Below are 25,932 nucleotides of genomic sequence, written 5' to 3' on the forward strand. Positions count from 1 at the left end.
ATGTGCCACAGTGATGTCCTTTCGATTCACTGAACAAGCCCTTTTCTTGTTCTCCATGATTTGGCTTAAGATTTCCTCTCCCTCCTGGTGCCTGAGGTTGTACTTCTTTCCTGGACAATCTCTGAGCTTATAAGTAACTTCAGCAGCCCTTGGAGCTCAGATAAGGTAATTTTACTTCAATCTCATTGAAGGTGGAAAGGATCTTTAAGAGGTTGGCACCGCCCTACTGTACTGTTTGTCATATTTAAGGAAATTTTCACCCTCATTCTTTCACTTGCTACCTGAAACCAGAAAACCCAACCAATGAGACAAAACTAACTGCTATCTACACAGTGGTCTAAATTTTAAACATCCAACAGTAATATGTATTTCTTGGAAAAATTTCCTCCTGAGAGTGTACACAGATGGGAAAAAAATCACTAAATCCTATTCAGAAATAAATTACCAAACAGTCAAATCTACTACCCTACAATGTTCTTCATGTGTCAGAGGTAAGATGCTAAAATTTCACACTTTGGTTGTTCAAATTTTAAAATGAGAGGAAAATAATAAAATAATGTCTAATCTTTCTGCTGCCTCTTTCACTACCTTTTCTGGGTCTATCTCTCTCCATCTCTCATCTTTACGGGCACAAATCCCACGTTGATCCCAACCTAAACATTTCAGTCTTATCTTTTCCATCTTCCTGGCATCCAAACACACTTTTTCTGGTATAGTTCATGTAGATGACAAAAATTACCTTTGTCTCTGATCTGGCCATGACATTGTCTTTTTAAACTTCTAACAGTATCTTTCAATTCCTCGGCAAAATTAGCACAACGCTTTATCCTCCACATCATGTCTTTTGGTTTGTTTGGTAGGTTGGCTGGTAGACTGGTTTATGCCTGGATATGTTAGATTGGAATCAAATGGTCTGATAGCTGGCCAAGAAGACTTTTAAAGCCATCTGCTCCTACACCTGCACTGTATGGTCAAGAAAATGAGGCACAGAATGAGTTTACCAAGGCCATGCAGCAAGTCGGCAGCCCAAAGTGGAGGAAGTCCCAGGTCCCTGACTCTGATTCAGTACTCTTTGTACCATTACACGCTCTCACCTTTTCATATTCCTCATTTCCATTCTTCCCAAGTATAACTGATTCCTCTTCTATTTATCACCTATTTATTATCTCACTCCCTAAGCCTCCTGTGAAGCCAGCCACACACCTAAAACAGTTCCCACTCACCTCTCCCTTGACTCACCAGCAGCAAACCAACTATGCCACTTGTAACTCCTAAAACTGTGCTCCATTAGGAGTTTGGGATTAACAGATAACACTACTAAATATAAAAGAGATAAACAACAAGGACCTACTGTATAGCACAGGGAACTGTATTCAGTATCTTGTAATAACCTATAATAGAAAAGAATCTGAAAAAGAAAAAAATATATATATATGTGTGTGTGTGTAACTGCATCACTTTGCTGTACACCTGAAACTAACACAACATTGTAAATCGTCTATACTTCAACAAAATAAAATAAAAAAATAAAACTCTGCTCCAGATTTCTCCAAGAAGCTAATATACACAGCTGTCCATTGCAAAATGGGGAAATGTGCAACACAAATGCTAGGGATCCAACATTGCTGATGATAAATGATGTCGTTGAGATGTACCTTACTTTAACTTACGGCTACACAAGCCTTACTGACAGAGCCACCATCGGAAAAGAAATTACTAACTGTATCCCACGGGCCTGTCGCATTCTCAACCCATGTAAGATGTTCAGTTGCTGGTGAAACCACCCACTGAGGGAGTTCTGTGGCTGCCTCCCTAGTACGCTTCTGGGAATTTTTATTCTCTGGGAACACTGTACATATACCTGCATTTGATGTATTGGCTAAGAGTAGCAAGGTGTGTGAATGGTGCATGCAGGGTCCAGGGAGGTGGGGAAGGATGGGGTGATGAGAGGGAGTGGGGACAGCAGCTATAATAGAGGGGGCAGGGTCCCATGGGCAATGGGTCAGTGGAGGCTGGGATGAGGCTGGCTGAGGTCACTGCAGCTAATTTATCCCAACTTCCCCATGCACACATACACCCTTCAAACACTAAACTAATGACACATACAAGTTAATTTGAGAGAGATCTGTGACTCTTTATCTTTTATGGAAACAGGCTGTGAGCACTTGAAATTGACTGTTGTTATGTGCCAAGTCCTTTCATTACTCCAGCTACGTTTTACATGACAGACACCATTGTGCAGATTTCAGCACAGCTTACAACTTCAAAAAAAAAACTAGCAATGAGTAAAGAACAATTCCAGAGAGTGGGGCTTTCACTGTAATTCTTTGGGTAAAGGAAAAACAAAGCAAAACCAAAAAAAAAAAAAAAAAATTAGGTTTACCCCTTACAGGCTATGCTTTATGTTCCTAATCTCAATACAAAGGTTAGGATTAAAAGCAGTGGCATTAAAATCGCCTGCAGTCCCCGCTTTGAAGTCTAATGATGACAACAGCTGAAATCTTTGGCAACTTTTGAGAAGGCAGAGTCCTTCAAAATCCTTTGAAATGTTAAATACTAAATTGAAGAAGTCGTTATAGAGGAAGATTTTTCATAAAAGGTACACAATGAACATGGTTTTTAAATTAACACTCATTCACTTTTCTTTCAACACCAAAACTGCATGCATGTTCCCGATCTGCTATTGTCTGCAATTGGAATTCAAAATCAAAATCAGGAACCAACTTCCAGGATTAAGAGCAGGAAATAATTGTTAAAACAGAATAGTCGGTCCTTAAGGAGTGACAAATATTTCTTACTTTGGAACTGCTCTCACTTTTTATGGGGCAAACCCTCCACTGAAGACCTAAGAGAAAATCTTTCGCAAAAGCAATCAAAAATTGTTTAATGTCTCCAGCAAGGCCCAGCCTTGGCAAAGTTATAGAAAAGGAGCTTGAGCTGGACAGCTCTCTGGGTGGGGATCCAGCTCTCCTGGGTGCAAATCACTGCTCTTTCTGCAGCTAGCAGGTGGCCTCGGATGACTTCCTAAGCTGCCTGGAGCTCAGTTTCCTAGTCTAAAATATTCCAGCCATCATTCTTACCGCAAAATACTGTTGTCAGGATTTAATGGGATAAATTATGTGAAAGAGTTAAGCGCAGTGTGGCGTCAGGTAGGTGTTTAGAATTCTTAACAGAGTTTAAAACAAAACAAAACAAAAAACCCTTTATCCTCAACCAGAAGCTCAAAGCTTCCATGAATTCCACCCCGGTGCCCATAGGATGCAAAACAATATTCCAACCAAAGTTACAGGTCTGTCTCCTTCTTTCACCCACGCTAATCTTCATATATTTGGACCCATTCATTCTTTCCCTCAGTGAATTAATCTAAAGGCTGGATTCGTTCTCACATACTGTTCATGTTTTCCCCCCTGTCCAAAATAATTGAGCAGAACTTTTCCTGAAATGCTATTCTAGTTCAGTGCTTCTCAAACTGTAATCTTTGGGATTGTATTACAATGCAGATCCCGTAGGTCTGGGATGGGGTCTGAGATTCTCCATTTCTCTCGAGCTCCCAGGAGAGGCTGATGTGTTGGACCACAGACCACACTTGGAACAGCAGGGTCCTAGTTCAGGGAGAACAGGATTCCAAGACCCATAAAATTCTGAGCTAAAAGAGAACTTAGGGATTGGTTTTTATCCCAAAGATGATAAATTGGTCAAATTCAACTCGCACATTTTTTTATTTTCATTTTTAATCCGTATAGTGTTTTTAGCAATTGGGGGAGGGACTTCCCTGGTGGCGCAGAGGTTAAGAATCCGCCTGCCAATGCAGGGGACACGGGTTGGAGCCCTGGTCCAGGAAGATCCCACATGCTGCGGAGCAACTAAGTCCGTGCACCGCAACTAATTGAGCCTGCACTCTACAGCTCATGCTCTGCAATAGGAGAAGCCAACGCAACGAGAAGCCCACTCACTGCAATGAAGAGTAGCCCCCGCTTGCCCCAACTAGAGAAAGCCGGCAAGCAGAAGACCCAACGCAGCCAAAAATAAATAAAAATAAATAAATAAATCTAAAAGAAACAAATTGGGGGAATTTTCACATATTTACAGCATCCAAAAAAAAAATCTGAAGATACTGTAAAAAATTAATAAACAGAAACCTCAATTAAATAGAGTTGGGAGACCAGAAGGGGGAGCTCTCACACCCTGTGATGAGCCCAACAGCAAGAAGGAAGACTCCCCTTCTTTTCTGGCCAGGACTTGGCCAATGAAAAGCCAGGGACTCTTTGTTTCCCGTGGCCCTTCAAACTTCCTTTTCCCCTCTATAAAAGTTTTCTCCTTCCCTTGCTGGGTGGGGATTTCCCCGTGGTTCCCCATGGCTGCAGACCCTGAATTGTGATTCTCTGCTGATCCCAAATAAACCCATCTTTGCTGGAGAAACATCTGGCCATCTGTTTGTTTCAGGCTGACACTAGCATAGCCCAGGGCCTTTAGTCCTGAATGGAGCTGAGTTGTGACCCTATGTACGGACCACGCGCTCTCCAGGGCTCCACAACTCCAGGGTCCTTCCTCCACACGAAGGGAAAAAATATCAGTGGCTGTGTATCACGGTGCATGCACTGTTGGAAACTTTTCTCACACTGAGATCTAATTCTCAATTCCCAAGGCACAGTGGTACTCAGAGGGCCACGTGTGCCAAGCCGCAATGGACAAGAATGTGCCCTCGGCCCACTTCACCCGTTTACATCACCTACCTGACAACCCCTGATCGGCCCTGCTCACTCTGCAGACAGGAGAGGGAGGACACAGCAGCTAAGCAACATGGCTCAGGCCGCAGCCAGGCGTCAGAGAGAAGGGCAGGGCCCAGGTCCTCCCCGGGCAGGAGGCCCGAAGGGTGGCCTCTGCACAGTTGGGGCCCTTTAGCGCCTCTCAAATCATTTCAGTCGGCAGCCTCTCCTCTGGCCCCGCCTAACTCGACTGAATGCTCTCATTTGTAAAATCCTCCTTCCTGGTGGAGCTCCCTTTCTGGTTATAAACAAGGAATGCCAAGGAGCCTATTGGTCACATCCCCTCACTGATCAGAGCCAAACAGGTAAGTAGCTGAGCCAGGGCTGGAGCTGGCCCCGGAGGAAACGAAGCCCGGCCCGTTTGGGAGGCTGCGAAGAGCCTGGAGCCTGGCCAAGTCGGGGGTAATGGCTCAGACTGCTTGGAGTCTCCCCTTCAAGTTCAGATGATAGACATGGTCGCCGTCAAAAAAGCCTGTGTGTCAGGGCCAGGGTTCAGGTGTCCCCAAGAAACAGAACCCGGGTCAACAGGAGATCTGGTCCTCTGGAGGAGCACATGGGGGTTCGGGCATCAGCAAAATGCTCCTGTAAACGTGCTGGCTAACTTGGGGCCTAAGGGGCGACAGCATCCAAGGTGCTGGTGTAAGATTAAAATAAGCAAAACGACGTCCCTCTCAAGAGCCAGGTTTCAAAGTTGACCCTCCTCTTCCTCCCTCTTTTTTTTTTTTTTTTTTTTGCGGTACGCGGGCCTCTCACTGCTGCGGCCTCTCCCGTTGCTGAGCACAGGCTCGGGACGCGCAGGCTCAGCGGCCATGGCTCACGGGCCTAGCCGCTCTGCGGCATGTGGGATCTTCCCGGACCAGGGCACGAACCCATGTCCCCTGCATCGGCAGGCGGACTCTCAACCACTGCGCCACCAGGGAAGCCCCTTCATCCCTCTTTTGACAAGACACATACTGTCACTCAGGTTTCTCAGAGGGCTTTGCAAAGAGGCACAAACTACCACTGCGTGAAAGGCAAGGGAAGAGCCAACGGATGCAGAGGCTGGAAGCCAGGCTCCCAGGGCATGTGAGGGCGGACACCCCAGGTCACGCGGCCCCGTGGTACCCAGTCCCCCGCTCTTCTCCTCAAAAGAAGACCTGGTCTGGGGCACACGCGCAGACTCCCTAGAATAGCGATTCGGCCTCGGGAAGTGCTATCAACAAGGAGGAGAAAACAGAACCCAATGCTTCTTCCTTCTGCCCCATCTTCTAAGGCCCTGACCGTGGCATCCACCATCACCTGTCTAAGATCAAAGCCTGTAGGAAGAGGAGGGGGGAAAGAGAGAGAAGGGAAGAACCTCTGTTTTGAAGAGAGTAATAACGAAAAGAATTGGAGTTTAGTTTCTCCACAATCCCCATCACCTCAGGCCCCCAATGACAGGCTTTGCTGAAGACCACTTGGGGAAGAATGCTGACCAGTGAACGAGGCAGCAGAGAACCACTCGGCGCCCGAGAAATGGGAGCTTTTGACACGTATGTGGCTCTATTCCTGAGTGTGCACAGAAACCAAAGGTTTCCCACAATACGCAAATTTAATTCTAGTGGAAAACTATACTATATTTGTAGAGTCTCTGTGTATATTTGTGCACAGTTCTATAAATCGAGAGAAAGTACTGGTAAAAAGAGTTCTGTACAATTACTTTAAATGATAAGTACGTTTTAAAACACTCAAAAAAGTGATACAAGCTTATTAATAATCTCAGTCCTCCTGAGACTCTGAGCTTTCCAGGAGTCAATCTGAGACTACAGCTGCTTCAGGAGAATTCTGTAAATCCAAGCTCTGGCCACATGGCTCTCATACAAAAGACTTTCTTCTTCAGTTCTGACTGCAGGGAGGGCTGAGGTTGCAGAGAAAAGCAGGCACCCCTGAAGAAAAATGACTTCCAAAAGGCTGACTTTTCCCAGGGTATGAAGACTTTCCCACAATGTCATCGATAAGACAATATCCCAACTGAAGTTGCAGCTACAAACGTGGGTGGCATGCACCCAGGCCTTTTTTTTTTTTTTCTCCAAGTCTCTGCAATCTGTTTCTTGCCATCTGCTAGGATGCTGGTAGAACCGCATCTGAGTCAGAGCACCCCTTCTCGAAGGAAGATGGAATGATGGTCCACTCACCATGTACTTACACAAGCCACAAGCCATTCCAAGGAGGGCAGCCTTGGAAGCTGTGAGCTGATACAACCACAACACCACATTACCATGGAGCTTCCTGCGCAATTTTTAGAAGCACAATAACAATGGGGATGAATCTAATTATACGCCTGATTGAAATAGCTCTCTTCCAAAGAGCTCAAAGCCTGTGCGCATACATTGCCCCACTTAGCCTTTCAACGTACCTGCGAGACAGTAAAGGGTGGTATTATTACACCCACAGTACCTATGAAAACAATCCCAAATCACTGTGTTTCAGAAGCAAGGTTACATGTCGTGTGCTGCTGGCGCAGCCCTTTCATAGTTGACAAGGCAGAGTCTTCAACACCCTCCTAAAGTCAAGAACACTCCGAGAAACAAACCAGACCTCCCCATTTTTATAGGGGTGCAATACAAAAACACTTACGGAAAGATCTAAACGCGCCAACAGGATGTGACATGTAGGGAAAAGACTTAAGACATCCTTCATATTCAAAATAAAGAGACAGCATCTGAAAAATAAGTAACACTCTAAAAATCTGAGCAGTAACATTCACAGCTTACGCACAAGTCTCGGAACGAGCTGTTCTGAAATTTTTAGGTCTTAGGGTTGATTCCAGGGTTTTCAGCGTTCTTCAAACTTTCACTGAAGAAGCAAACAGCAGAACCACAAAGATGACTGACTAATCTCATGAGAGCAGATCTGAATTCCAAAGTGTCAGATACATAGATATTGGAGGGGGAGAAAACACAGAATTTAAAAAAAATAAGCAGATGATCATTGAGTTGTCAGGACCAGAGCCATCGATTTACGTGGGTTTATCTTGTTTGTTTACCCAGTTTTTGGCAAAAGCAGGCCCCGTACCCTAGCAACAGCTATATCGTATGCTTCTTAGGTTACAGCGTACCCAACTTCTAATTTTAAAAACCACCACTTCAGAATCTGCAAGAGGCCCCTTTTGTCATTAATGTTAAATATGCCTTTCAGGTCTCTGACGCATAGCTTTTGTATTTCTTCCTTATATTTAAATTTTTAAAATGCACTTGTGTTTTTTTTTTTAAGTACATATAATGTTTATACATATCCTGGAACCTGGCAATTACTCTGCCTTTAGGGTGTATGCTTCAGTATGAGCCTAAACTGAAGATATTTCCAGTAAATAAGTGACCTTAAGCAAGACCCAAATGGCTCCCCTTGATGCCCTGCTGTCTCGGTGTAAGTTCTAGTTTATCCATATGATAGGGTTTTTTAAGCTGCAACCCTTCGTATGACATTATTGCATTCAGATACGAGGTACAAATTTTTATCCTCACGAAAGTAACTAACTTGGATACGTAAGATCCACTATAAACCCCTATTCCTGTAGTGAATTACAGCTGTGCTTTCTTTTTTCTTTTTTCTTTTTTTGTATCGAATGTTTCATAAGAAGAGCTCATGGTCTGTCAGAGAAATTTTCCAAATGATAACTTATTACATAAGGAATTCATTTTTTTCCCCCTAAAAAGGACTGGGCCTGAGGTGGTAGTTACAAGGCAGAATAATCACAAGCAGATGTAAAAATACTTACACAAAGTAAAAGAATAATAATAATAAAATAAACTTCATATGTTTCACTCCTTTAAAAAAATGTCAGCTACGGCAGGCAGTAAGTTGGCCCCTGATTGTCATTAATTGCCACCATTACGCTCTGCTTGATGGCTCCTAATGGCGCTATTTTTCCGAGCAAGGGTTTTCGATTATTTTTCTGACACAAAAACCTGTTCACACATACCACAATGTTCTCACACCAAAACTGAAGTGACTAGGAGATTAAAAGCAATTAGCGTAATTTTACTCCCTGGCATGGGTCCTGAAAGTAGATCAGGATACACAGTTTTCAAGGTTCAAAAACTTTTTCCAGTTTAGCAATTTGAAAAAAGAGCAGGAAACGCCTATCAGAAGTACTGAAAAAAAGACATGCCCTCTGAAGGGCAGCCAAGAAGGGGGCAAAGAATTCGTATGCCCTGAAGGGATGTCATAGTCCTTAAAGGGAAAAAGAGAGTTGAAAAAGAAAATAAAAACAAAACCCAAGCACACCTGGAGCACCAGATCTGACCCCGAGGACTAGAGGCCATGGTTCCCGTGTAAGGGTGGCATCTCCTCTTAAACCCGGGCAGGAATGGTGCCCACTCACCAGAATGATAATCACTGCGGCCCCGCATCAGATAAAACAGATAAGGAATCAAAGAAATACAAAACTCATAAATAACTTTAGGCAAGCATTAAACACGCCACATAAAACCAGCATCTGCCTTGTTTCTAGGTCTGAAGTTTAACCTTCAGGATATAGTCACGTAAGCTTTCAAGCAAGAACATTTTTGCATTCAACAAACTCCATGAATGTGGGCTTGCCAGGGAAAGACTAGCTGGAATTAATAAAAACTGTGAAATAAAGGATACTCTTATATAACACTGTAAATCAACTATACCTCAGTTAAAAAAAAAAGAGAAAAGAAACAAGTATGGTGCTATTACAATTTTTTTAAAAGAATCCTTAGAAAGTACACTTTTATATTTTTAAGAATAAAGTTCTATCAACAAACGAGGTCCTGTGAACCAGCAATTCCACTCTTCATGTGGTAATAACTGAAACCCTCCCTGCTCAGTGAAACAACTGGAATTCATAATTATTATGTTAAAGTCTTAGCACGATGGAAATGCCATGAGGATCATAATTGTGTGATACATGACTATTCAAAGAAAGAGTCTTAAGTCTCTAAAGATTCTTATTATTAAACAGTTTACTCTCATTCTTATAAATCAGATATGTACACAGGTGTTCTTTGACTTCAAATTTATAAACCACAATCTGCTGTAGAACGCACTGTCCCAAGAAACAAGGTTGTCAATGGTGATGCACGTCAAGTCCAGAGTACAAAAAGCCAACATTACCCCTCATATAGGTAAAGAAATGACTAATATTATGAGAGTATTAATGTACTACTTTGGTGAGCCAGCCCACCATAGGCATTTTAATCATACTATGGCTCTAGCGCTCGAGTTCTAGTAAGTTATATAATAGCATTATGGTTTGAAGGTACTAGTACTATAGTATCACAGCTGCACGAAGAGTGACATAGGTGTGGGTAGTTTCGTCTAAAAATGTATTCACTATTTTAAATGATTTTTTTCCTTTGGACATATGAGTTCTGAGCTGCCCCAGATCAACTCATAAACAAATGTTGGTAAAGATTCCCGTGTCACATTATGGATTGTCTGTTTAAAGCTGTCCTCTGTTCATTAGAAACCCATTCCTGGGTCCTGACATAATAACGCCTGGAATTAATACATCACAGAAAAAGAAGCAAGGAAAAGCAAACCATCTCCAGGATTCCTTTAGACGGCGGAGAGGAATGATTTTTAAATAGCTTATCAATGTTTTTCAAGGGCAGGAAAACGTCCAAAGAATGGTCTCTTAAGTAGCTTTAAGTAGTCACTGATTGTTTCTATTTATACAATTATATAACCTAATAAGCCGTTCACAAATCCGAAAAATAACCCTAGTCCAACTTTTATCCAACTAATCACAAAATGTAAAATTAGTAAAGCCAAAATTAATAAAGATTGATTCTGAGTTAGCAAATTAACAGCATGGTAAATTACTGTTCTAAGTATTCTGACTGATTCATTCCGAATTTCTCCTCTACTGATTTAATCTAAGGAATGAAAACATTTCCTATTTTCAAACTGTGGAATCAGGTGGTATATAGATACAGTAATACAAATTACCTCCAGCGATGAAAATATAACTTAGCAAGTTGAAAAGGTGATACATTATAGTTTTTAACCTTTCATGGGATTCCTATGGCTACAGTAAAAAAAGAGCTTAGAAATACCTACCTTAGGACCATCTGTTTCTACCCATCAATCTATATGCGCCATGGGTAACACACATGGATTAGGAATAGCTTTCACTGATAGTCAGTTTCTAGCCACTTTTAATAACTTTGACAGTATTTTTAAGTAGTGGGTTCTGTCTTCTTTACTGTTTATTTTCTTTCCTTTCGGTGGCAAAACTGTTGTAAGACAGCAGAAGCTCTTGCTTTCTTGTATTTGTCACCGATATTGAAAACAGCCTGCATCACACTGTACTGGTAAACTTTAATTTCACTAACCAGAGCCTTCACATAGCAAATAAATACATCATCAGTGTTTATTTAGTTGTTTAAAGTTATAGAAAATCATCTGAATTTCATCTGTTACCATGAGGAATAATACCAACATCAAATGAACCTGGGGAAATCCCTCAAACCCCAAGCAAACCCCAAAAGATTCAAGGGTAGTCCCTGCCTTGTATTAAAGACATTTTCATGGACAAGAGCAGAGAAGGGGGAAAAATGGCTTACTTTTAATAAATGGGTTTACTCTTAACAAAAGGGTTTACTCTTAATAAACCAGAAAATTCAGTTAAGCCAGGCACCTTATTTCTGCTCTTTTGAGGTTTTGCTACATTCCATAAGGTCTTGAATTGGAGGAAAAGACTAGCATTGCTGCGTCCAGGAGAGAAACTGAGCATGTGAGTCCTTCTCAGCCATCAGGACCACAGCACTGCTGTGACAAGCCTCCCCCTAGTTTAATTATCAGTTCCTATTTCCCTAAGCTTTTCATGGGCACCTGGGCCACCTTCACCTCAGGGAGGACATTCGTCTTTGGAGAAGGTTCTGCCACCTCACCAGCACACCAGGACACCCTAGTAAGGCTCAGATCTGTCTTTTGTTAACCAACCCGTATGTATAGGAATGACTTAAAGAAGTGACTGTCCATGGCTATCTGGGATTCTAGCGTCTTCCCTAAAAATGTCACTACACTTGACTAGCAAAATAGTCTCTGTGATTTATTGGCCTGATGTCCAAATGTTTTCTTTCTTTTTTTTTTTTTTTTTGCGGTATGTGGGCCTCTCACCGCCGCGGAGCACAGGCTCCAGACGTGCAGGCTCAGCGGTCATGGCTCACGGGCCCAGCCGCTCCGCGGCATGCGGGATCTTCCCGGACAGAGGCACGAACCCGCGTCCCCTGCATTGGCAGGCGGACTCCCAACCACTGCGCCACCAGGGAAGCCCCGAAATGTTTTCTTAACATTTCACCCCAGATGCCACTGAGAGGCTGCAGTCGCGGAGATAATGCTAAAGAGACGCATTTAGGGTAAATACAGACTGGCCGAAAAAGTACCCAAATCCCAGACATCGGATATACTCCAGGGTTTGAGAGGCATATTAATTTCACTCCCTATCCTACAAATTTCAAACGACACGAATGAAAAGCTGAAGGAGCTCTGATCCCTCCTCTGCATCCCTACCTCTCCGTGGGTGCTCTAGTGACACGTGGCACTTTGTAACAAATTGCTCATTTACCCCACAGAGAGTATTAGATAAATCCCTATCTATTACCCTCTGTGGGGCTGTGAGATATCCAGAGGAGAAGCTATTTCCCTCTATCTCCTGAGCTCAGCACAGAACCTGGACCAGCAAAGGGGCTCAGTGAACATCAATGGACTAAAAGTAATGGCACAGGCCAAGCATTAACTATATGGGACAAGAGCCTGGATCGGAAACATACCCCAAGTTCCTAAAGGGAAATCTGTTCTTGGGATGACAAAGGACAAGTAATGGCCAGTCCCACTGTAATGCAGGATCATGGTTGGATGGGCCACTGTTCTGAGAGACTATGACCGTTTTCTATGCTTTCAATGATGATCTGATCAAGAAGGAATTAGACTTATTCTCTGAAAGCTCACTTGGTGCCACTGCCCTCAGTCCCCCAGCCCGGGAAGAGGCATGTCCACCCCTCACCCTGCTGCCCTTTGCTCCTTGGGCTCTTGGGCTTAATAAGTTCTATTCTTTCACCCTCTCTTCCTCTGTCATATTGTTGAAATCACTCTTTAAGGCCTCGGTAAACAGTCTCTGTAAGTTTTAAAGGCAATCTGGGAGTTTTCAAAATCAATCAGAATTTTGGCGGAATTTCCTAAAAAAGTGCTATCTGGAAATTAAAATGGGAGGTTTAGAGAAAAACTGTTTTCTAAGCACTTGAGGGACTGACCCTTGGAATATGTACGGAGTGAACACATTCCTACCTTGATTTACTCTAAAATGGATAAAGTTGTTTACAGGCAGCTGTAGAACTGAAACACAGTGATAGAAAGTTTAGCCACTGATTCCTTGACACATAAAATAGCCCCCGCTCATGGAAAAAAAGAACTAGAAGAAAAAGATAGCTTTTCGTTCTCTCCTCTAGTTTGTACCACAGATAGCAAACTTGAGGACCAATTGCTTCCACTCTAGACATCATGATTTACAAAATAAAATACACTGATCATTTCATATACTTTATGTAGACTTATATTACCTGCCCCTAACTATCCATGAGCTAATATGTTATACCCTTTAAAGTGAGTGCAGAGTCTCAGTCGATCAAGACTGCAATAAAGTCTAATTTACAACCAAATCAGCAGTCCAAACATACGAGTTACAAGAAAACAAACTTCAAAGATTTCTACTACTGACAACCAGAAGATGCAGGTGATTAAATGTCTACATGTGCCTAAATTTTGCTCTATTCCTAGATTTCTCAAGTACAATAATATTAAACAAAAGTTAAATGTAAAACTTAGAAAGAGCAATAAGAAGGGGATCCCAAAGAAGGTGCAAAATGCCGTACAATGAAATAATGTCTTTCTTGGTGCGAATAATCTGTTAGATTCTCAACCCCCTTTTGAACAGGAAAGTGTTTCATTCAACAATACAAAAAGAGAAAAACAAATACCGTATGCTAACACATATATATGGAATCTAAAAAAAAAAAAAAAAGGTACTGATGAACCTAGTGGCAGGGCAGGAATAAAGACGTAGACACAGAGAATGGACTTGAGGACACGGGCGGGGAGGGGGAAGCTGGGGCGAAGTAAGAGTAGCATGGACATATATACACTACTGAATGTAAAATAGTTAGCTAGTGGGAAGCAGCGCGTAGCACAGGGAGATCAGCTCGTGCTTTGCGACGACCTAGAGGGGTGGGATAGGGAGCGTGGGAGGGAGACGCAAGAGGGAGGGGATATGGGGACATATGTATGCATATGGCTGATTCACTTTGTTGTACAACAGAAACTAACACAGTATTGTGAAGCAATTATACTCCAGTAACGATTTATTTTAAAAAAACACTACGAGAAACCAAAGAGAAATCTTAGAAATCAGATATTAAATTCAGAATGAGAATAACAATCTGATTCAAAACTCGCAGCTGCTCTAACGTTATCACCATTGAGCACGAAGGCCACTAGTCACACCTGAAGTGTCGTCAAGATGTTGGGCTCAGGTTCAATCTGATTCACAGACAAAACTAACAACAGGGGGAAGAAATGTAAGCTCCTTTATCCTTGTTCCTCTGCTAGCGATGCTTATGCTTGTGCTAACAGGAAACAGTGACAAAGTTCCAAGTGGTAGTAGCTTATAATCTGGAAAAAACCCATCATTCTACGAAAATGACAAATAGCACACCGGAAAAAATAATACAAAGGTGAATCTAATCTAAAGGTAACACCTCTTTGGGAGATCGGCCTGTCTCTGCTCTTCGTGACTCCACAACTTCCAGCAAAGTTCTGTGAGGTCGGGTCATCCTGAAAGGAACCAGCCCTGGTCCTGAATCTCTCTCAAGAGTGTGATCCTGCAGCCAAAACCCTTTCTCTTACTGTCCTGTGTGATGGCTTCCTGGACACTTAAAGCTGAAATCCTTGTCCTCGTAAGAAACAGTGTCAAAAAAGTCAAGTAACATGTACAAGGCCCCAGAGCTCATCTGAGTCAATGCCGAAACTGAAACTCACTTCTCCCAGTTTCCAAGTCACTCCACTTACGGTACCACATCCTACAGACCAAGTCCACCTGGCAACCTTTGATGTCATTTGTATTTTCCACAAGGATTTTGGGGAAGGAAAGAGATAAACTTAGTGGGAAATGCATCATTCTTATCTGGAATATTAGTTAAAATACACATATATATTTCTTTTAGAAAAAGATGGCGCTAGCAGCATCTTTCTACACTGTAGTAATGTGAAAATTATCTGCGGAAAGGTAATATGATGGCGTGTCTACGTGCACAGACCGCAGACCTTGGGTGCCTGGGTTCACATCTCAGCTGTTCCATTCCTATCACCGTGTCTCTCTCTTTCGATTCCCTCATCTACGCTTCGGGCATAAGAACACCAGGGTCTACTTCAGGGCTTTACTAGGAGAATTAGATGAGTTTGTATTGATATATGTCTGGCATATAGAACATTAGTAAGTGTTATGAAACTGTTAACTATTTTTATCTCGAAGGGAGGTAGTATAGGCATAAAATAAATACTGTAAGGACGACCCAGTAGTTTTTATGTAAAAAAAGCAAAAGCCTGAGAGTTCCCAAAATACAAATTGTTGCCGTTTTAGAAACACTAGCAAGGGGCTTTGAAACTTTAAGCGAAAGAGCAGTTAAACGAAAAGCAACAATGCCGGTCCAGTGGGTAAGACTCTGCACTCCCAATGCAGGGAGCCCGGGTTCGATCCCTGGTCAGGGAACTAGATCCCACACACATGCTGCAACTAAGACCCGGTGCAGCCAAAATAAACAACAAATAAATAAATAAATCTTTTTAAAAAATACAAACACATCATTGCCTGGGCCCCTGCACTTGGACAATAACTCGGGTCTAATTACGAGGGTATCATATATACCAGCTCCCTCCCCCGACATCATCTTTCTCTCCATAAATCATACAACATGCCTGATTAAAACAGATGGCTGTTAAACCACGCCTGGAAGCTCTGAAGTCTGAACCGTCCCACTCAGAACACCAGGGGGAACAGGACCTTAAGAGTGTCAGAGCAGGTTCACCATGGAGAACATTCTTTCCTCGCTCGGTGTAATATGATATCTTGGAGGCTGCCACTTAGAGACACGGGAGAGAGAGACAGCGAGGGGAATCGGCAATCAGGTGTTCAAGTTCAGGGCCAGCTCATCTTCTTGAAGGGGCTGAGCTCTTGTTATCAGAGAGCCGTGTGGCCCCTGGAAGGTGGGTGGGGAGCTGAAATGGTCCCCTGCACGCACATCGTTCTCTCCCCACAACTAGGCTGCAAGTTTTCTCCACTCCTGATACAGCACCCAGGTCTGCCGGGAATAACAAAGAAAACTGGACCCGTGGCAACCTCATTGTTCTCATCCGCAGCCAGCTTCCACCTCCATTTTTCCCAAAGTGATCGCATCACTCCCCAGTTTAAACTTTGTTCCAATGGCCGTTCCGTGCCCACGTGGTTCAAAGCCTTCACAACGGGACTCCCCCAAACCCCACCTTGGTCTCCACAACGTCTCCCCATGCAGCCTACACGCCAAGGTTTCTTGTTTCTAGGCGTCAGTTACACGATTGTTTCCCTCTGCTTGGAATTTCCTTTCCCTCCTCTCTGCCTTCCGAATTCGTAATTCGTCTTTCTTCTTAGCCTAAGTCACTGTTTCTTCTTCGCTGACTCTTGTTCTTCGCATCCCCTACGTGCCTTGTATCTGCCTTCCTAGAGCCCCCCATGCCACCCTACATTAACCATCTTCAATTCTATATTCCTATCATGATTTTGGGTACAACTAGCATGGCCTTTTTATTAAATCGTGTATCTCTCCCCAGCAGACTGTAAGCTCATTTAGGGAGAATAACAGTGCTTTGTATTCACCCTTCTATGTGCTTAGTATGTTTGCTTCTTGTCATTTCCACAGCCATTGTTCGTTCCTTTTCTAAAGCCTCTGCCCACCTCATTGACCAAGCGGTAGGTAACGCAACAATCCTGCCCCATCCTACTCCTAGTATCCAGGAAGAGAGATGAACAGCCAATCTTCTAAACAAAATACAAACTATCCTTTTGGATATATGTGCACTTTCCACTGTGTGCAAAGCTCAGCGAGAGATTTTACACACACACACACACACACACACACACACACACACACACACACACAGGTTTTAGCCCCAAGGAGCAGAGACAGCATATATGTGATAAACCACAAGTCAGTAAACACTCATAATACAGGCAGGCCTCGTTTTCTTGCCCTTCACAGATACTGCGTGTTTTACAAATTGAACGTTTGTGGCAACTCTGTGTCGAGCAAGTCTATCAGTGCCATTTTTCCAACAGGATTTGCTCACCTCGTCTCTGTGTCACATTTTGGTCATTCTCGCAATATTTCAAACTCTTTCATTGTTAATATTTGTGATCAGTGATCTTTGATGCTACTATTGCAAAATGATTACGACTCGCTGAAGGCTCAGACGATGCATTTTTTAACAATAAAGTATTTTTCAATGAAGGTATGGACATTGTTTTTTAGACACAATGCTATTGCACACTTAATAGACTACAGTATAGTGTAAGTATTACTTTCACATGCACTGGGAAACCAAAAAATTCCTGTGACTCGCTTTATCGCAATATTTGGAACCGAACTCGCAATATCTCCGAGGTAAGCCTGTACTGGCTAAAGGTGAGGTACGGATCATAATAGCTCCAAGAGAGATTCTTAGTGGACTGTTTGGTCAGTAAAGTCTTCCCAGAGGAGCTGGGATTTGAAGAACTGTGATCTTTGATATAGGTGCAGAAGAAAGAAAATAAAGCATTCCACATTTGCTAGGAAAGATCATTGGATCCACGGGGAAGACAGAGGGAATATCATGAGAAGAGATTAAACCCAGGGAAATGCAACGTTTTTCGGGAGGATTATAAACCAATTGGTTTTACTGGGGCAGATAATCAAAGGGGTAATGGGACATAATGCTGGAGAAATGGTTAAGGAAAATATAGGTCGAGAGGTTTGGATTTGATGCAAAGAGGGATTTTCAGAATAACATTCTTACAAGATGCTATTAAAGGGGTTGCGGTAGAGGTTCAGTAGGTAAATAAATTAGGAAAATACTGTTCTATCTCCCTTCTGGAGATTAACAATGTGTATTAGAATATTAAAGGCACTGAGAAGTCCTGCAGTAAAAAGCCCCATTTACCTCTGTGTTTCTTCATATTTCAAAATTTTTTGTTCTGAGAACCTAATTTAAGAAGTGCTGAACTCCAGGCAGAGTATTAAAATAAAGTAACATTTTTAAAAAATGTGGACCACAGAGTTAAGAAAATGAAGACAACACAGATGGAGCCCGAGCTAGGAAACGGGGAGAAACACAAGCGTTAGGAGACATGAAAATCTGTGAGGAATTATAAAGTTGAAGCTAGAAGTGAATCAGGCACTTTCCCACAAACCCTGCCAGAATTCAGGCAGGTCTCTGTGAACATCTATCAAAAACGTCTCCTGCAACTTCAGATACAGTTGTGTAAATCCCTAGGTAAGAGCAAGAAAAAGATTAAAAGAAGAGGAATCTGTGTGGCAACAGGTACAGAAGATTGCAAGGGATCTATAAATGGACTCTCTTCTATGTACATATACATCCTCGTAGATAATAATCCAAAATCAAAGCCATGCGTGGTTCAGAACATTTATCTCTTAAACCAGGTAAGACTGGTTCCGGCTTTGACATTCTAGTATCCAGAAATACAAGCGCATCACGGTACCATAGTAATGGAAATGCTGTGAGTTCAAAGGACAAAGGAATTAACAGGAGTGCTCAAAACAGGAGTGGATTTATGATTTTCAACACTTTGGATCTCCGTTTGTCCAGGTTCTTCATGCTAAGCATATGGAAGTGCTTTACGAATGTGGTTTCTAATCCTTTCACATAAGAGAGGAGTTTTAGGTTCATGAAATAATTGAACTCTTTCAAGAGACCATTGAGTAAACACTAAATAGCAACTCTTCGGGCTGGTATTTTCCAAAAGGCGTTCCGAGAACTGAGCCAGATGTCAATGGAGGCTGCGTATAAAAAGTGGTTCTGTGGCCAGGGGTGGGAAATGGCTGGGTTAAAGTATTTCATTACTGCAGAACTTCTCAGAGCCTTTACAACATTTTACATGGGGACTCTCCAGGGGGAGGGGGCACTGTGCCCCATGTCCACATTTACTCGACAGGGACCCCTTCTTTCATGAGCACTGTCTGTGACTGATGTTCCACAGACAACCTTTTGGGAGACACAAGAGCACCTGGCCCCTGCAGGAGTTAACTGGATTCTTAGGCAGGAAGATTCTGAGCCATTACAACATCACCAATGCAAATAGGAGGATGGCTGTGCTCCTTGTGTGGTAAGGAGTTCTGCAACAAGGCTTAAGCCCTCACAGTTTCGATCACAGGACATGATCAGACCTTTTGGTGGACGTTACACGGTGGTCATGAGGATCAAAAAGGTACAGATGAACCGGTTTGCAGGGCAGAAATTGAGACACAGATGTAGAGAAGAAACGTATGGACACCAAGGGGGGGAAAGCGGCGGGGGGCGGGTGGGGGTGGTGGGATGAACTGGGAGATTGGGATTGCATGTATACACTGATGTGTATAAAATGGATGACTAATAAGAACCTTCTGTATAAAAAAAATAAATAAAATAAAATACAAAAAAAAAAGAAAAAAAAAAGGAGACCCTACATGTGAACGTGCTTTACAAAAGGAGAACGCGTTACGCAGCGTTCAGCAAGACGGTGCTGGGGGGACGGCGTGGAAGCAATCCACCCTTCCTTTCACGGCACTGACAACAGATGGCCTTACGACCCATTTCAGTTAGAACAAAACCCAATTTCCTCCCATAGTCTATGAGGCCCTCACGATGTGGACTCTGCCTCTTCAAGGACCGATTTCTCGCTGGCTTTCTTCCCGCTCTTCAGACATCCTCCAGACCCCAGGCTTCTCCCTCCGCGGGGGCTGCCCCTCCCCAGGTCTTCCCAAACGTCACTTCTCAGGAAGGGCCTTCCCTGACCCCCCTTTCGGAAGGATCCTCTGGTGGCCATTCTCCAGCCCCTTAACCTGTCTTATTTTCTTCACAACACTTTGCAGCATCAGAAAACATCAGAGTAATTTATTCACGTATCTTTTTGCTGTCTGGCTCCTGCCTCTAGAATGGAAGCTCCCTGAGGACAAGAACACTGTCTACCTTGTCCACCATGGTTTAGTGCCCGGAATCTAGGAGACTCTCCCTAAATATCTGTTGAGTGTTAGAAGCTTAGGGAAGTGGCTACTTGGCGAGAAGGGAAGGGGGAGTCAGGCAGATGGGGAGGGATGAAGAGGCCTCTGGGAGACTGCTAACATTCTCGTTTTCACCTGGTTGGTCGTTCCCTGAGTACGTCTCCACTTTGTGATAATTCCTCGAGCCACCAGTTTATATTTTGGCTCTCTTTGGGGTCTTGATTTAGACTGTTTTTTGACGTATTGGTGTTTATATCATCATGATAATTGTCCCTATTTTTGAGGGCCCACAAGGAGCCCTACAATCTGCTAGGCGCTTCATCTATGTCATCGCATCAAAGCCTCAAAAAAACCCTCAAGTAATCACCACGACTCACTTCAGATGAAGAAACTGAGGTGCAGAGAGAGACTGAGTAACTTGTTCATGGTCACACAGGCAGCGAGAAAAACTGGGATCCCAAACCAGTTTGTTCTAATTGTAAAATTCACATGTGTTCTGCTAAACCCTGCTTGGAAGACACTTCTAAAATCAGGACTGGTATCCTGAGGTGTCCTTATCTTTCCCCAGGACCTTTTCTACCTGGAGGCTGTCGCAGGCCAAGAGTAGCTGAGTACCCTCCTTCCCCCTCACCTTCCCGGGTACCTATGAACTTCACAGCCAGGGCAACTTCACCTTTGCATCAAACACACCAGAAATGGTCTAGTCGGGTGCAACGGCAGACAGTGGGCAGGAGGGGCACTGTTTGCCCCAGAGCAGCAGGGTGAGGCCTTACCAAGGCGACAGGATGACCCGCTCTCATCGGGGAGGTTCTCTGGACTCCCCAGGGTTGGGGGGCATCTTCTTCTCTCATCCTGGAGCTCAGGTCTACCCTGAACTTGAAATCTGACCAAGTTCTGGTGTTCCTCCTCATGGCACTTAGAACTTCTTCAGAAGAAACAGTGCTTCTAGTTAGGAGAGACCTGGGGAAATTAGCGGCCTGGGGAGAAAATACACTTTGATCGTTTTTCCCCCAAATAACGACTCGCATCATTGGATTCGTGTTCCGTAACAACGGAGAAGGATCTGTTTCTCCAACTAGTGGGTCACCTTGGAGTGATTAGCGTGGCTGCCAAAATATAATCCCTCGGCCAATGACTAATGGTAGCACAGACAAGTTTCTACAGGAAGAAGCCTGGCAGGTGAGCCCTGTGGGAAAGGCCCTCACTTACATCTGAGGAAACTCAGATGGAAATGAAATTGTTTACTTTTCCTTCCATGGGTCTGACAGATCCCCCCAGTTTCTATGGGGCTTATTATAAAGGTGTCAGACCCTATCAGAAATGTGATGGCAGCCACACATTATCAAATAAATAAAAAGAACACTCTTTTGTCCTACCTTTGAAGTTTTCTTAAGTTACTCTGAAAAGCATCTCCCTCTGCCAAGTTTCCTGTTTCCTGCATAATGAGATACGTTCTAATTAGCATATCACAAATATTCCTGATCTTCTTCACAAGTCCGGATACATTTTTAAATGTTTCTTTTAAAGTACATCAGGATTTTTCACACTCTGTAAAGAAACAGGAGAATTAAAGCAATGTGTCAGCTCAATTCTCCATTTCTTTTTTTTTTCTTTCTTTCCTTTTTTTTTTTTTTAAGTAGATGGAGGCATTGGGCAATGGAAAGGTCATGGGACTTGGAAGCCAGAAATCATGGATTCTGATTCTGGCTGAGACGCTGATTAGCTGCATCACATTGGGCAAATTGCTTCACCTATGACGGCCTCAATTTCCTTTTCTGTAAAATGAAGAGGTTGGACTAAATGGAAAATCCCTCACCATTTAAAACGCTGTGATTCTATTTGTGAAGCTTGAATAATTCCTTGTCTCCTTATTCAAAAGCTGGAGTGAGTTATTTTCTTTGAGTTAAAAATTCACAGTGAACTAAATACAAAATGGGTACAGACATCAGCAAAAAGGGATGTGATTTTAAAAACACAGATATCTAATTGTAGAATTATGTATTACCTTTGAACAGCAAAAAGGGTTTTCGCATCTTCCCCAGAGAGGTATAGTTATAGTTTTGCCTAGCTTTAATGTGTTGACAAATATGTAAACACACACACACACACACACACACACACACACACACACACACTGCCTTTATATGAATGAATAAAACTGACATGAACTAATCCTAATAAAAGAAATATTGAGATGAAGAAAATGAAGTCTTAGGCATCATAAAGGCTTTCTAGTCTTTTGCTAGCCTAGAAAAAAACAAATCCAGTCAGTTCAATAAAATAAGCTGGATTGCCCAGTAACATTTGGGTTTCCAGATTTGACTTATAATATCAAAATCATAAAAACACAGAACTCGATCTTGGTTTCTATCATGACTTCCTGGGGAGCAAGGGCCAGGCTGCTTCTCTGTGCTTCACCATTTAACTGGCCTGATGAAGACTGTCTGGGTGGATTGAGAGCTCCCTGCTGAGGCCCTTGCCCGCCTGGACCTGCCATCTCTTTTTCACCACGGCCTTACCCACACCCGCACTCTGGCTCGCTGCCTTCCTCCCAAGGACGGCCCGTGGCGCCCCATTTTGCAGACTTCTCTCCCCCATCCTCTTTGATCACCAGCTTAACTTGGTAAGTTCCTGGCGCACTTCAAGACTAGCTCCGAGGTCACCCCATCAGAGCCCTTTGCCGCCATGGCACTATGGTCCTGCCCTATTGCATCTGTGTGTTGACACAGCTGTCCCCCACTCTCACTGCGCAGGAGCTGGGGCTCGGAGGGGCCTTGGTCACATCGGTAGCCCCAGGACTCTGGACAGCAGTGAAGGAAAAGAGAGAATGGACGGGGGGAGAAGCAAGGTGCTGAGCGAGGTGCTGGGGACATGCCAATGACTGTCCCTCCATCATTCTGGAGGTCCCTCCGTCCTGCAAGATGTACCATATAAGGGGTTCTTGTATGATAACCACCAAAATGTGGTTTAAGCTTATTCCTGATGAGGGAAGGAATACTGAAGACGAAGAAAGTCAGAAAAACCGCCCTATGTAAAGAGGAAGGTGTGTGTGTGCGTTTGTGTGTGTGTGTGCAGGCAATAGGAAGCCACTGATGGTTTTCTGCACGGAAGAATAGCAAGAATGAAAAATGCTTCAAGAAGGTGACCTAGCAGTGGTGTACCAATGATTGAAATGGTGTACGGATTAAAGTACAAATTATTTCAGCCATGAAAAATTATTACAAATAATTATATTTACAGACGTCGGAGAACGAACATATATAGACTAAATACAAAAAAAAAAGTAGGCTCCAAAACAGTACAGAGAATAGAATCACAGTTTGTAAGATATTTTTCACACTTTTACATATGAGAATATTTTCATATGTGGATACCGTGGAGAAAAGTTTAGGAGGTTAAATGTCAGAGCTTCAACAGTAATGTTATCTGAGTGGTGAAACGTGACTTTTCTCTTCCTTCTTTCTTTCCTTCGTTCTCTGTGTTTATCTGCATTTCTAAAATGTTTCCACCAGGAACATGAGCTACTTGGGTAATTTTGGTAAACCTCCTCTGAATCAGTAAATAGCCTATTCATAAATATTAAAGAGGGCGGGAAGGCAGTCGTGAGGATTGGGCCGCTGGCAGTGGCAATGGGAATAGCAAGTAGGGAGCAGAATTGAGAGCGATTACGGAGGAGCTGCTGACACAAGCGGGTGAGTGACTGGGTGAGGAACTGAAGGGCAATCAGAAATCTGCGTGACACCTAGGTTTCCAGCCTAAGTAGGTGGGGGACAAGCTGGTTCCGTTGCCAGAAACAGAACAGTATGGGGGGCACATAACTTGGAGGAAAAGATCATTTCCTCTTAGACACGGTGTGTTTGAGGTGGCGACAGGTCACCCAGGAGAGCCTGCAGTTCAAGAGAGAGGTCAGGGCTCCGGGTCAGGTGCCCCCAGGGGTTCTCATAGGACCAGTATGCCTCCCCATGGGGCGGCTTCCCGACTGTACTGACGTGAGCTAGGTACCTGTCTCTCCTCCTCCCTGGACCACAGGCTCCAGGAGGCGGGCACCCACCTGTCGTGTCACTGTGCCACCCTCAACGCCTAGGTGGACGCCTGGTGCCGAGGCACCTAATACATGTTGGAGAAGTGGACGAGCGAGTCCTCTACGGCGACAGCTCAAGGAGGTGAGTGGGCATATCCGACGGCGAAAACAGGGAGACCAGCGGGCCTGAAACTTGGGAAATTCTCACCTAAGTGTGGGCGGAGCAGTACTGCCAATAGAACAGATGCAGAATGGATGCCAAACAGAAACAAAGCAACTTTCCAGAAACCAAGGACGAGCAAAACAGAAAAGGAGACCGACAACCACCGCCGTGGCTGAGAGCCAGTGGCACAGGGCTGGAGAAAAGTCCATCCATCCCAAGGTTACTGGTGATTCGGGGGAGAATAATTTCACAGAGAACGAAAGCACCACAGTCTTTTAAGTAGCGTGGCGCAGAGGTAGAAGAACAGAGCTCGAGGAGAAGCTGAGTCAGGGCAGGACTTCAAAATCACAGAGGTGGGATCCTGACATGTTAGTACACGGGACGCGAAGGGTCTAGGCTGCAGTGGGAGTTGGCGGGGCTGGGGTAACCTCGCAGGAGGCAGGATTACCGCTGAGACGGACGAGGAAGGCTGGCTGCATCTCTGTCCTCTGAACGCCTGCAGCACGCGGGCCGGCACCAGACAACCTGGCTCTAACTATACACTCACATTATTCGCTGCTGTTCCTGTGCCTTCTCTCCTCATTTAGATGGCACGGACCAAACCTTCAGGACTCTCCATAGCAAATTCTCGATGAGAGTTGGTAGTCGACGGCTTAAATCCCACAGGATAAGTTTCAAAGAGAATAGAGCTACCGATATGGAATACATATGCGATAACTTTTCAACAGACACCACTGCAAAAACAACACTATTTTTAAAGTAGCAATGTGACACCTTCTTCCCCTTTTTCCCTAAGAGCAAAACACCCCCATTATCTTATGGCAAGCCGGGGACAAGTGGCTGAGAGCCGCGGCGGCTTCCAGGTAGGCAGATCCCTGGGTGGCCCTTTGGTTTGGTTGGAGACAGATCTCCTAGGGCTGGCCTGCTTGGGTCCCAGGGTGCACACCTAGGACGTTTCCGTGAGAGGTACATCCCTGCAGCAAGACGCCACGCAAACCAATCAGGGAGCCCCCAGCCAGGCCAGGAGTGAAACTCTAGACGGGAAGCTGACTCAGAACAGACCTGCCAAGGCAGCTGCCAGCTTCGGCGAGGCTTGCCCTGCTCCTGACCCACATTGGAGCAGCTGGGACCCAAGCGGTCCCAGAATTCGCGTGATGAACTCAAGATTCCTATCGAGCTGGCATCACTAAGCAGCTAAAATGCCAAATGTCACTTCAAAAAGAAGGCAGGATGGGGACTTCCCTGGTGGTCCAGTGGTTAAGAATCCACCTTCCAATGCAGGGAACGCAGGTTCGATGCCTGGTCGGAGAGCTAAGATCCCACAAGCCACCGGGCAACTAAGCCCGCGTGCCACATGGAAGAGCCCGCATGCCGCAACTAATTCCTGACGCAGCCAAATAAATAAATAAATATTAAAAAAAAAAAAAAGAAGCCAGGATGGAGGTGAAGGGCTCACACACACTCGTGCACCTCCAGACAAATCATTAACATTCCTCAACCCGTCATTCCAACTCTACCTTCTGCTGAATATGACCTTGCTGCTCACAAGTATTTTGCAAGAGGAGAAATCAACTATGCCAATTTAGCACTTCTTCTCTTAAGCTTTAAGATGATTACACAGACATTTAAAAATATGTTAGAAATAGATTCATAACCTTCACTGAAGATTTTCCCACACAGATATTTTTAAAAGTTTGCTAAACATGCCTATTA

The 25,932-nt window shown here is 43.9% G+C and overlaps 1 protein-coding gene across 1 annotated transcript in view; it reads right to left on the minus strand.

Annotated features, from left to right (window-relative positions):
* Positions 1-913: 913 nt before the first annotated feature.
* LOC132512635 (storkhead-box protein 1-like) overlaps positions 914-25,932 on the minus strand; it is a 78,389-nt gene continuing 53,370 nt past the window's right edge. The window contains exon 2 of the mRNA XM_060136406.1: positions 914-963. Coding sequence (XP_059992389.1) covers positions 953-963 — 11 coding nt within the window. The 3' untranslated portion in view covers positions 914-952. The remainder of the gene's footprint in view (positions 964-25,932) is intronic.

The sequence above is a fragment of the Lagenorhynchus albirostris genome, chromosome 21 (genome assembly GCF_949774975.1).
Source record: "Lagenorhynchus albirostris chromosome 21, mLagAlb1.1, whole genome shotgun sequence".
NCBI classification, from domain to species: Eukaryota; Metazoa; Chordata; class Mammalia; order Artiodactyla; family Delphinidae; genus Lagenorhynchus; species Lagenorhynchus albirostris.